This window comes from Oryzias melastigma, linkage group LG23, assembly GCF_002922805.2.
Source record: "Oryzias melastigma strain HK-1 linkage group LG23, ASM292280v2, whole genome shotgun sequence".
NCBI lineage: Eukaryota > Metazoa > Chordata > Actinopteri > Beloniformes > Adrianichthyidae > Oryzias > Oryzias melastigma.
The window spans coordinates 22180847-22193308 of NC_050534.1; the positions used below are offsets into that span (position 1 = coordinate 22180847).

Below are 12462 nucleotides of genomic sequence, written 5' to 3' on the forward strand. Positions count from 1 at the left end.
GTGGGTGTGTGTGTGTGTGTGTGTGTGTGTGTGTGCGCGTGTGTCTTGGTGTCATTTGTCAGCCCACACACTGGTGGACAGAAGTCTCTTGTTGCTGCGGTAACTGTCGTCTCTCATCTTCCAGATTCCATCTGTCCTCTGAGAACCTGTAATTAACTGACACCTTATATGCTGTGCGTGAATGTGTGTCTGTGTTTGTCAATGTGTGCGTTTGTTTGTGCGTCTGTTCTTTGGGGTTTCACAGGGAAGGATGGGCGGCCGACATCTCTCTCAGATTCAGGAGGAGTCAGACAGCAGAGAGCACAGGTACCAGGACAGGAGTCTGGACGTCAGGATTTAGACTCCTTTGTTTGTTTGTTTGTTTGTTTGTTTGTATGCCTCTTAAGGACATTTGGACATTTTTACTGTATAATGATGTGTTAATGTGTTCTAAAATGTGTTTTATCTTCAAGCAAAGTCCAAATGAATTAAGCTGCAGTTTGACAAAGGAAATGGAAACTCAGTCAGGGGATGAGAACTTGATAAGAGTCTGAAAGCCTTTTCTTTGTTTGTGTGTGTGGGGGGGGGGGGTGCATGTGTGTAGGTGAAGTTGAGATGATCTTGGCATAGTGATTGTAGCTTTTAATAGACACATCCAGGAAAAAATCTACATGAAGATTTTAAAGAACAAAGAAAGCATGATGTGTTTGTGCATGTGTACTTATGGGGACCTAAGTGAGCTTAAGCATCATTTAGTGGGGACACTTAGTTAAGTGGGACATTTTGGCATAAAAGAAACTATGGGCTGCTAAACGTGGTCATGTGACACACATAGATGCACATTTGTTTTCGTCACCACTTCTACCTCCATAAAAAGACTAGAACGTCACAAGGTGAAATTTGAACTCATCACTGTCTGTCTGCCAGTACCAGTTTCCAGCCAGCGATCGTCTCGCAGCAGCGGACAGGTGAAGCAGATCAGCCAGCTCTGGAGGAGGAACAGGAACCTGATGGAAACTGTCAGTCAGAACCATCATCCTTGGATCTGAACTTTCAAGATAAAATGTTGGAGAACCGGAGTCTGCTGGAGGAGGTAATGTTCTTACGGATGAATAGTGAACGTGACTAAAAATAATAAAATGACATACTAAAAAACACTATTAGGTTGAATTGTTTTTCTTAAAAGGATCTGCCATCATAAGCCTTTACTTTGTTTAATTTTCTACATTTCTTACAAAGTTCCTTTGTCTTTTAGCTGCACCCTGTAGGGGGCGCCACAACAACTCCTCTGTCTGTATCTAATTCTCTCCTCTGTATCCTCGTTAACTCCAACCTTCTTTCCTGTACTACATCCAAGAACCTCCTCTGTGGTTTTCCTCTAAGACTCTTACAATTTACTGTTCTGACAAAGCTGTTAGCAAAAACATGCCTGAAAGAAATGCTAACGTTTATTCTTCAAATTGCGTTTATACGTTTAAAAAGTTTATTTTTGAATAGTGGGATGAGGTGCTTTAACCAAATGATCACATGGTGAAAAATGCATCAGGAAACCATTAAATATCAGATTGAAACAGTAAATTTGTTGCAGAAAAAACAGTTTTCTGTCACCAGACAGCAAACAATCTTCAGAGATTCTTTGTTCTTATGCTTTTCTGATGCTGCAGTTTCCTCGACAAATGTTACTGTTTCAGAAGGAAAATCACATTAAAACTTCACATCTGATTTTCAGTAAACTCTCGACTTTCATCTAATTCTAATGCAGATTGTTGTTTGGTTGTTATTATTGTGGTGTTTCTGTTTTCATCTATGCCTAAAGGAATTAAACATTCTAATATAGAGCATGAAAAATGACAAAAATAATTTTACATGAACAATGCTTGAGATATTTGTCCTGACATTCTACAAGTTTAAGTACAGAGTTATGTTAGTATATTCCGTCTTTATAGTTTTATATATATATAATTCTTATAAATATTTTTGTTGCAATCAGGACCGAATTTGCTAGAATATGGTTGTTTTATCATGTATGATTGAATGTTTTTCTAAAATTTGTATGAAAAGCATTTACAGAACTGACCTGATTTCTTTGAATTGTTTGCTCCTTTATTCTGTTTTTGTTAAAGTTAAAAAAAAAGTTAAAAACTAAAATATTTCTATAAGGATAGTGATCATCTTAAAATATATTTTTTTATTGCCAATAATAAAGGTCATTTATTCTATTAGGGTTGAGCCTTAAGGCTGGTTTCTACTCCCACGTGATTCCTAATCGCTGGCGTCGCAGTCGGCGCTCGGCCATCGGAGCAGAATCGCTTCAGTCGCATCAGAATGCTCCGCCTGCTGGTGACGTCACCCGCGACTGAAATGTTACGCCTGGAGTGCAATCATGGGCGAATCGTGTCATTTAACTTGAATTTATTTCAGCGATTAGAGTACGCGACTCCGCAGAAAAATATATTTTAACACTGAAAATGATGAAAGTTACTGAAGAAGTTAAGAAATACTGAACTTCACAGAGAGAGAGAGGACAACTAGATAGAAAATAGAGCAAGTTGCTGGAAAACATGTCTTCTTCCTCATTTCTAGCACTAGAGAATGCAGTTTGTTCCTTTTTAGTTTAATTTTGTCGTCTGTATTCCCTGCTTCTGTTTAGCAGATGAACTCATCACTTCCTCCTCTGCTTTCATGTACCTGAGCGCTCACTGATGCTGCAGGTGTCTGAGCGGGATGCTGATCATCTTAAAAAAAACGCTGGACACGACCGCGTTGCTTAAAAAGTATAAACACCAGACAGAAGAACATCACAGTTCTAGCGGAGAGTCGTAATCAGATCCAGCCAACATTAGTCTGAACGAAAATGGACAGAATTTCTCGTGTTAAAATTGACCAGACGCCAAAACGATCGTGAGCCACCGCAGAGGACCGCGGCGCTTCGCGTCTGGTGTGAACTAAACCTCAGGCTAACAAGGGCGCCGAATGGAAGCGACCTCCGTTCCACACCGCGTCTGCCTCCGGTATGAGCCAGGCGTTAGAGTTTATCTCACAGAGGCCAACAGCACAGCAGGAAGTGACGTAAAGAGAAACCTTTAAGACCTTTTGTTTGGGTTTTATGTTTGTCTTTCAGTTGGTTCGGATTGAGGCGAAGCTCCGGGGGGCGGAGCTCCAGGAATCAGTTCATCTCGATGACCACCTTCCAAAAAAAGACTTACCTCAGCAACAGAAAAACAGACTTCAGTGGCAAAACTTCCTCTTCCTGGGACTGAGCCAGCGGGTTTCCAAGTACAAACGAATACCATCCTCAGAAATAAACAGATCTGGATGAACTCTGATGTAAAACACGACTCCTCATGCGTTTTCACGTCTCCCTCTCCCGCAGACCCTGGGCCAGCAGCTACTTCAGGACGTTTCCCATGCACATGTACTGTCTGCCGGTTCAGGCCGCAGGACACAAATGCAGGACTTTGGGCCAGAAGAAAAGCAGCTGATGTTGATGCACATAAACCCCCAAAACTCTGAAACTTCTCCGAAGACACGGTTCTTCAATAAAAGCTACATTAGTGCTGAATCAAGAACACTTACACATGGAATTTGAAATGTATTAAAACAAGTTTTGGTCGTTTCACTGAGGTCATATCATAGAGAAAAGCTCATTAAAGCCTGGGAGGAGAGATCCTTTAACTCTGAATGAGGCTGCTGGCGCCCCCTGGTGTTGGGATGAAAGTCAGTCAGTCCTAATTGAAAATGAAAGTTTGGATGTAAGAAAGAGAAAAACAAAAGAATCTAATGTATTCCTATTTCACATCTGAATTTATTGTCTGTTTTTTCTTGTTTGCTGCAGGCAGTTCATAACACTTAAAAATAAATTGTAATAAACCTCAAGGGTGATAAAATAAGTTTGTTTTATTCTTTAAATAATATCAAAATCAGTTATATTTTACTGCAACATATTTTGTAAATTGATTTAGATTAAAAAAAATGTTCTATTATTATTATTATGTTTGTTTCTTAATATTTTATCAGGTCGAACACCTAAGGAAAGTAACGATCAAATAGAAATACTGAAAGAACTATTCATATTTTATTTTGTTTTCTTGTGCCATTCTGTAGGCTTAAACTGGTGAAGCAATACGTTTGTTTTTTAAAAAGATAGTTTTAAGACATTAGTGAAAATACACACAGAATAAAAACATTTTAAACACTTGTAATGTTTTATTTATTTTATGTTTTTTGTTTTATTTATGTATGGACTAGAGTAGTATGACATGTTTTGTTGTGTGCTCTGAAAATGAAATAAATAAACTAAACTATGTATTTAGCATATTTATCAAAAATATAGTTAGTATTGGTTTAATAAACACAACATTAAGCAAATAAACATGCTTTTATTTAGGTGCAACTATTTTAAAAATACTTTTATTTCATAATTTTATTTTCTTAACTGCCACTGAAACGTCTCAGAAAACACCACTAACAAACACTACAAACACCACTAACCTCTGATTTAACCATTGACTGTATTATTATTATTTTTAGTATTATTATTAGCAATATGAGTATTATTTATTGTTATTATTATTGTTTATCAATCAAAAATATCTGTTTGGTTTTAACATCTGATCAAAACAGATCAGGTCGTTGTGTTTCTTCTGTCAAGTGAAGGCATCATTACGTCCTTACGTGATTGCGTCACTTCCGTGTGCAGCCTTTCTCTAGTGCGCATGCTCGGCCCCAGCCCGGTTTCATAGACATCATGGTAAGTCTTTTTCTTTCTTTTCTCAACTGTAAACACAATTCAAGCACAATAAAAGAGCCGCGCATCATCAGAGCAGACAAACAAACAAACATAGTTCCGTTTACGACACGTTTGTTTGTCTCAGTTTGACGTTTGAGCAGCTTTTTCGAGGTGATGAAGCTAAAGCAAGGAAGCACATGGAGGTTCGGAGGCGGCTAAGCTAGCAGCTTTGTGCTGTTATGAGTTCATTGTTCCGTTTTTATTTAGCAGCAACAAACCTGCGGCGCTGATAAATAAACGGTTCCGCCGCATTTCTCTTTGGGTTTAGTTTTCTTGTCCGGTCATGTTAGCGCGTTAGCATGTCGGGTTAGCTTGATCCGGCTTTGTGGCTGTCAGAGACAAATCTACGACGACTAAAAATATGTTCAAAATTTATTTTAAAATTACGTTTGGAAGAACAACATCCCGCCTTTTCCTCATTGGTAACTTCTGTAAATTTAACGCGTATCGATTTATTCGTTACTTTTTATTTTGTCTTCGATTTTTTTTATAGAAAGCTTCTAGCGGTTTCCAATGTGGAAGAGGCGGAGCTTCAGTTGCGTTTATGTACAATCGGAATTCAAAGCTCTCCCTCATGCCTTATATGGATGATTTTGAAAAAATGTGAAGAAATCTGCTTATTAATTTGTGTTGAATCGTATTTAAATAGTTCAGTACACAATTCGCTCTTTATCTTATAACATAATTAAATGTTTATTAGAGAATTTAGATCGTGTCTCATCCATACAAATAGACAGGTAATATTACATTTAAATTAAGCCACGATGAATAAATAGTTTGTATGATTTTTTTTTCTTGAGTAAAAACAATATTTTTAACCTTAAAAAAATTAGGTTAGATTTGTAAAACTTTGTTCCTGCAAGGCTGGAACCGTTCAGAGCCTGACCCGTCTCTGCTGAATCCGTCTGGAGTGTAGCTCGTGGTGTTTGTTTGCAGGCGTCCCTATCGATGGCCCCGGTCAACATCTTCAAATCAGGAGCCGATGAAGAAAAGGCAGAAACAGCTCGACTGGTGAGTTTAGCTTCAGTTGTTCATTCCAGTTTCACTCAGAGAAACCCTGAACTGATGAAGAGCGTTGTCCCTCTGGCTTCAGTCGTCATTCGTGGGAGCGATCGCCATCGGAGACCTGGTGAAGAGCACCCTCGGACCCAAGGGGATGGTGGGTAATGAAGACCCTCTTCGTCTTCATGCTGGGTCTTCGTGAGCTCCTTCATTCTCTGCGGCTTCTGTCATTCAGGATAAGATTTTGCTGAGTGGAGGGAAAAGCGGGACGGTGACGGTCACCAACGACGGAGCCACCATCCTGAAGGCCATCGGGGTCGACAATCCAGCCGCCAAAGTCCTGGTCGGTGAGTGAAACTGAACTAATCCCGGACAAGCCCCTAATTGCGTTGTTTGATGGTGATTCTCCTGGAAATTTCTGTTGATCCCAAAAACTTAGTCATAAAATGATGACCCGAAGCGTCATGAAAACATTCATCCTGTTTATTTAAAGTAACTAAGACTGAGATCACATTTTTTTAAATTTCCAACCTGAAGAGGCTACAGAATCAAACATTTTCCCTTAAAGATTAAACTATTTTCTGTGTTTATTCAACCTGAAATGATGGAGTCTCCAGACAGACCCTCCAGTCTGTCAGGGTTTCACCTGAACGCCGTTTCTGTCCGCAGACATGTCCAAAGTCCAGGACGACGAGGTCGGCGACGGGACCACCTCCGTGACTGTCCTCGCCGCGGAGCTGCTGCGGGTAAATGCCTGGAAGTCCTCGACTTCTCACCGTTTTTAATGCGGCGCATTTGCACAGTTTCTCTCTGGGTTTTGTAGGAGGCGGAGCTTCTGATCGCCAGGAAAATCCACCCACAGACCATCATCTCTGGGTGGAGGAAGGCCACTCAGACGGCCAGAGAGGCTCTGAGGGAGGCGGCGGCCGACCACAGGTGACCCCTCCCCCGTGAACCGATCCTATTATTGGAGTTTCAGTGTTTTTAACAGAAACGTTTGTTTGGATCTTCCAGGTTCTTCTAGAACAGAGGAACAAACAGTAAAAGAGCCAGCTGGGCTCCATTTCTACTGATCGAAACTGTTAGTGTCACTTTAGGCTTTAAGAAATTTGGGATTGCATTCATGACCTTCTTTTTTAAATAATAAATATGAAACAAAAGCAAAAATATCAAAAGAACCAAGCATCTTTCAGTTTTATTTATACAACCAATGTTGTTCAGCATAAGATCATATCTGCTTTTAACTCATAACTCACACATTTTTTACCAAAGTTTTGCTTCTAAAATCTGTTCATTCTGGAGGTAGAGTTGATCAAACAAGACGTCTTCAGATCAACAGGATGTAAAAACCTACAAAGTTTATCATCTATCATCGATTTATAAATTTAATCTAAATTAAACTAATAAGTAATCCTTTCTTTTAGGGGTGTAACAGATCACAAAACTCACAGATCGTGTCACGGTTTTAGGGTCATTTTTTGGATCACTAAAAACAAACAGCAGAAACAATAAGATAAGAGCTAACTTAATTTTTTGGAAACACTTTAAATCATATATTCAATAAGCATATAAAGTCGTTCACACACAATATTTATATATGCAACATCAAAGCATTTGGTCATTCAGGCTTATTTATTAGAACAAACTTTGAACACAAACAAAATGCTAAAACATCTCGTTTCTGATGACATTTACATGTTTTTAGACCAAATCTACAAAAACTGAGAAAAGAATAATTAAAAATAGTGTTAAAAATACCAAATCTATCTGGAAAATATAAATAAATAAATAAAATATAAATGTTCTCGTCCCACCCCCTAAAGTTTAAATTAAATCGTAAATGAAACAGATAAAATTATTTTTGGTATTAATTGTTTTATTGAAGCTAACTGTGTGAACATTTAAACAATAATTATCTCTAAAACGTGACACTCCTGGGATCGCTTTTCCTGGTGGTTTGTGATCTGTTTGGCTCACCAAAGGCGGTTTGCGGTACACGTGTGCCGATCTTATCCGTTCGGACCACGGATTGTCCTTGATCCGTTACCTCTCACAGATCTAAGGTTCTGGTTCTGAAGCTGTTGGTTCGTCGGTTTCTCTGTTTCGTATAAAACTGTAACAAAGTTCAAAACGATTCCAAGTTTTTAGAGACGTGTTCAGAGCTCGATCTTCTTGGTTCTTCTCCTGCTTCAACCGCCCGCCTCTCTCTGGTTTCCATAGCAACGACCCGGCCCGTTTCCAGGAGGACCTGCTGAACATCGCCCGCACCACGCTGTCCTCCAAACTCCTGACCCACCACAAGGACCACTTCTCCCAGCTGGCCGTGGACGCCGTCATGAGGCTGAAGGGCTCCGGGAACCTGGAGGCCATCCACGTCATCAAGAAGCTGGGGGGCAGCCTCACAGACTCCTACCTGGACGAAGGTGAGGGCGGGGTCCAGGTACTGCCAGGTCACGGCTGCTGCTCGTTTGCTAACGTTTGTGCTCCTCTCAGGCTTTCTGCTGGACAAGAAGATCGGCGTGAACCAACCGAAGAGGCTGGAGAACGCCAACATCCTGATCGCCAACACGGGCATGGACACCGACAAGATCAAGGTACCGAGTCCGACCGATGACCAGCATCGGGGCGGCCATCTTTGTTCTAACCGGCTGCTTCCGGCAGATCTTCGGCTCCAGAGTCCGCGTCGACTCCACGGCGAAGGTGGCGGAGATCGAGCTCGCCGAGAAGGAGAAGATGAAGGAGAAGGTGGAGCGGATCCTGAAGCACGGCATCAACTGCTTCATCAACAGGTACGGTGCCTGCAGGGGGCGCCGGCGAGTTCGAGTTCTATCAAAATAAAAGTCCTCTGCTTCCTGTGGAGATCCTGAAGTCTTCCTCTGCGTCTGCAGGCAGCTGATCTACAACTACCCGGAGCAGCTGTTCGCTCAGGCCGGCGTCATGGCCATCGAGCACGCCGACTTCGCCGGCGTGGAGCGCCTCGCTCTGGTCACAGGTACACTGACACACACCTGAGCGTCTGAGAGCGCCTCCGGGCTCTGACACCGCAGCTCTGATGTCATCAGGCGGGGAGATCACCTCCACCTTCGAGCACCCCGAGATGGTGAAGCTCGGACACTGCAAGCTGATCGAGGAGGTGATGATCGGAGAGGACACGCTCATCCACTTCTCCGGGGTCGCCATGGGTACGTGAGCACGCTCCTCGAGGGCTTTGACTCTCCAGGTTCTGATGCTGGTTCCTATCTGGATTTGGGTCCCACTCCTGGTTCAGGTTCCGGTTCTTTTTTTAGGCTTCATTTTGATTTAGGTTCCAATCCCAATTCAAGTTCTGGTCCAGATTTAGGTTCTGGTGCCGATTCCAGTTTTAGTCCTGATTTTGGTTTTGGTCTTGATTCTGGTTCTGGTCTGGATTCAGGTTCAGTTCCTGGTTCAGGTTCCCATCTTGAATCAGGTTTCACCCCCTATTGAAATTCCAGTCCTTTTTCAGGCTCCATCTTTAAGGGTAATCCAGGTTCTGGTCCGGTTTCAGGTTTCAGTGCTAATTTAGGTTCTGGTTCCAATTCAGGTTTTAAACCAGATGCAGGTTCCGGTCCTGGTTCAGGTTTCCATTTCATTCAGATTCCTATCCAAACTCAAATTTCGGTCCTGATTCAGGTTCTGGTCCGCATGCAGGTTCTAGTCTAGATTTAGGTTCCACTCCTGATTCAGGTTCCTGTCATGGTTCAGGTTTTCATTCTTTTTTAGACTTCAGTTTGATTTAGGTTCGAATCCTAATTCAAGTTCTGGTCCTGATTCCAGTCCCAGTCCTGATTCTGATCTGGATTTAGGTTCAGTTCCTGGTTCAGGTTTGAACCATCTTTTCCTCACCCGCCTCTCAGGGCAGGTGGTGGTTGGTCCACCTGTGACGCTTTAGCCCCTCCCCCACAGGTGAGGCCTGCACCGTGGTCCTGCGAGGAGCGACTCAGCAGATCCTGGACGAGGCGGAGCGCTCGCTCCACGACGCCCTCTGCGTTCTGGCTCAGACGGTGAAGGAGCCGCGCACCGTCTACGGTGGAGGTACGTGCACGCTGGCGCCGTCTGGCTGTGAGGTCAGAGGTCGCCCCTCACCTGTGTGGCTCCTGCAGGCTGCTCCGAGATGCTGATGGCCAAAGCGGTGACCGACCTGGCCAACAGGACGCCGGGCAAGGAGGCGGTCGCCATGGAGTCGTTCGCCAAAGCTCTGAGGATGGTGAGTCGGCTCAGCAACGTTTGGCGTTCACGTCCCAGAAGGGCGGGGCTTAAGCTCTCCGTGTGTCTTCCAGCTGCCGACCATCATCGCCGACAACGCCGGCTACGACAGCGCCGACCTGGTGGCCCAGCTGAGAGCGGCGCATCAGGAGAACAAGACCACGTTTGGACTGAGTGAGTTCAGGTCAGGTGAGAGCTGCAGGCGGGTCGGCCGGTTCTGAACCCGAACTCTCTGGCTGCAGACATGTCGGCGGGCACCGTGGGAGACATGGTGGAGCTCGGCATCACCGAGTCCTTCCAGGTGAAGCGGCAGATGCTGCTGAGCGCCTCCGAGGCGGCGGAGATGATCCTGAGGGTGGACAACATCATCAGAGCCGCTCCCAGGTCAGCCGCCGCGCATTGGCCGGTCCGGTTCAACCCGCCAGAACAAACTGACCCACTCTGTGTTTGCAGGAAGCGAGTCCCTGACCACCACCCCTGCTGAAGGCCACGCCCCCAGGATGGAGGAAGTGTAGTTATTTATCTGCTCTGCTGTTTGTGTCGCAGCCGGTCGTCGTCTGCAGAAGAAACCGACGTTTAGAAAAGTTCTGCCTGTTTTTGTTTACGGAAATAAACACCTGATCTCCAGGTTCTGGTTCTGGTTCTGTGGCTTCATAACTGAAACTGACCGGTTCAGGTCTGGAGAGCTTTTGTAAAGATAGATATTTGTAACCAGTTAGAAAAATATGGAGCAGTTCCTTCTCTGACCTCTAGGGGTCAGCGTGAGCCAGGAAATGACCTCAGATTCTCATTATTCTGTTATTCTGGTTCCCGGGTTGAAGGACCAAGAATTCTTTTTTTTACTTTTCTTCCTCACTGCACCTTATAGCTAAAATATCCCCCCCCCCCNNTTCAACACCCCCTATAAATAAATAAAAATTACATCAAACACTCAAAAAATGTCTTATTAGACTAAAAATTATTTCAAAATCCTCTAACAAAACTAAAACGCAGGAGTTGGAGATATCCAAAGGGCGTTTTGCAATTATGGGATGGTCACAAAACTTAGTGGCCTTTATTTGGCAAAGTGTTTTTTTTTTCCACATTTTTGTTGACCTTTGACCTCCGGAAGAGGCTGCCATCTTAAATTAAAAAGGAAAAAAAAATCCCCTTTGGTTCCAGCTACAGAAGTTTGATTCGGGGTGTTAGCGATGTTAGCGTGGCGAGATCGTGAAAGCAGCGATTCCCAGTTTGTATATTTTTTACTGGAATATTGTGAAAATTTAGTGACTCGTTACTTCAAACTGAATGAAATAATGTGATATCAACATAGTAGGAATGTGGGCGTGGTCAACCAAAAGAACAAAAACTCAATTCCCAAAGAAATTCAAAAGTTTCATGTTGCCAGTTATTTTAAAAAGAACAGAAATGTTCGTTATTCCCAGATAAAATGGTTGCTATGGAGATAAAGCCAAAAGAAAAGCTGCCATTTTTAAAAAAGTTTTTTTTTTTTTTTTTGTGAGCTTGATGTCTGAGCTTCATGAAAAGGTCCCGGTCCAAATTCTTCTACTTCTGTAGAGTTTGCATGTTCTCCTGGTTCTAAAAACACTTCACAGATGAATGAATGGCTAGATTGTCTCAGGTGTGAATGTAATTCTGTGATGGACTGGAGAACCATCAGAACCAGCACCACCTTCACCTGGGACAGGCTCCAGCAACCGCAACAGAAAGACGTCTGTTTAGGAAAAAGGTTAAAATTTAAATTACAATATTAAATTGGCTAATAAACAGGGTCAGAAATAAAAAAAAAAAAAAAAAATTAATCACAAACTGGGAAAAGGGGCTGCACGGTGGTGCAGTGGTTAGCGCTCTTGCCTCACAGCGAGAAGGCCCCGGTTCGACTCCTGGCTGGGACCTTTCTGTGTGGAGTTTGCATGTTCTCCCCGTGCATGTGTGGGTTTTCACCGGGGACTCCGGCTTCCTCCCACCGTCCAAAAACATGCTTCATAGGTTCATTGGTGACTCTAAATTGCCCCTAGGTGTGAATGTGAGAGTGAATGTGTGTGATTGAGGCCCTGAGACAGACTGGCGACCTGTCCAGGGTGAACCCCGCCTTCGCCCACCAGTAGCCAGGATAGGCTCTGGCACCCCGCGACCCCGAAGGGGAAGAAGCGGTCAGGAAAATGGATGGATGGACAAACTGGGAAAATTAATTGCAATTAATCGCAATGAACTTCAGATTCATCAAACTTTTGTGTCGTGACTGATTAATATTAATTGTTTTAGGCGTTTGAACAAAAACAGGCCAGAGAACATTCTTCCTTCATTTTGTCTGAAATGTTAACATTTATAAAGTGTTAACTCAGAAGATTATTTTATGAGCACAAAACACATCAACAGTGAGACGAGCAGAACTCTGAGGACTCTAATGTCTGCAGTTTTACTCCAAGCAAACAAAGACGCAGACAAACAGGAACAACCTGAGAACG

At 43.1% G+C, this 12462-nt stretch overlaps 1 protein-coding gene across 1 annotated transcript; it reads left to right on the top strand.

Moving 5' to 3' along the window:
- Positions 1-4584: 4584 nt before the first annotated feature.
- Positions 4585-10622, top strand: cct2 (chaperonin containing TCP1, subunit 2 (beta)). Its single transcript, XM_024286680.2, has 16 exons — positions 4585-4729; positions 5705-5779; positions 5862-5927; positions 6006-6117; positions 6440-6516; positions 6594-6706; positions 7991-8193; positions 8264-8364; positions 8432-8559; positions 8659-8762; positions 8833-8952; positions 9695-9823; positions 9892-9995; positions 10069-10168; positions 10237-10378; positions 10448-10622. Exons 1-16 carry the CDS (start codon positions 4727-4729, stop codon positions 10476-10478), a joined length of 1608 nt encoding a protein of 535 aa, XP_024142448.1. The 5' UTR covers positions 4585-4726; the 3' UTR covers positions 10479-10622.
- Positions 10623-12462: the final 1840 nt, after the last annotated feature.

What these genes read in the sequence shown, in the direction of transcription:
- cct2 (XM_024286680.2), top strand. An exon ending in CCCTCGGACCCAAGGGGATG is followed by an intron (nt 5,928 to 6,005) that starts GTGGGTAATGAA and finishes TCTGTCATTCAG; the next exon opens with GATAAGATTTTGCTGAGTGG. An exon ending in AGACTCCTACCTGGACGAAG is followed by an intron (nt 8,194 to 8,263) that starts GTGAGGGCGGGG and finishes TGCTCCTCTCAG; the next exon opens with GCTTTCTGCTGGACAAGAAG.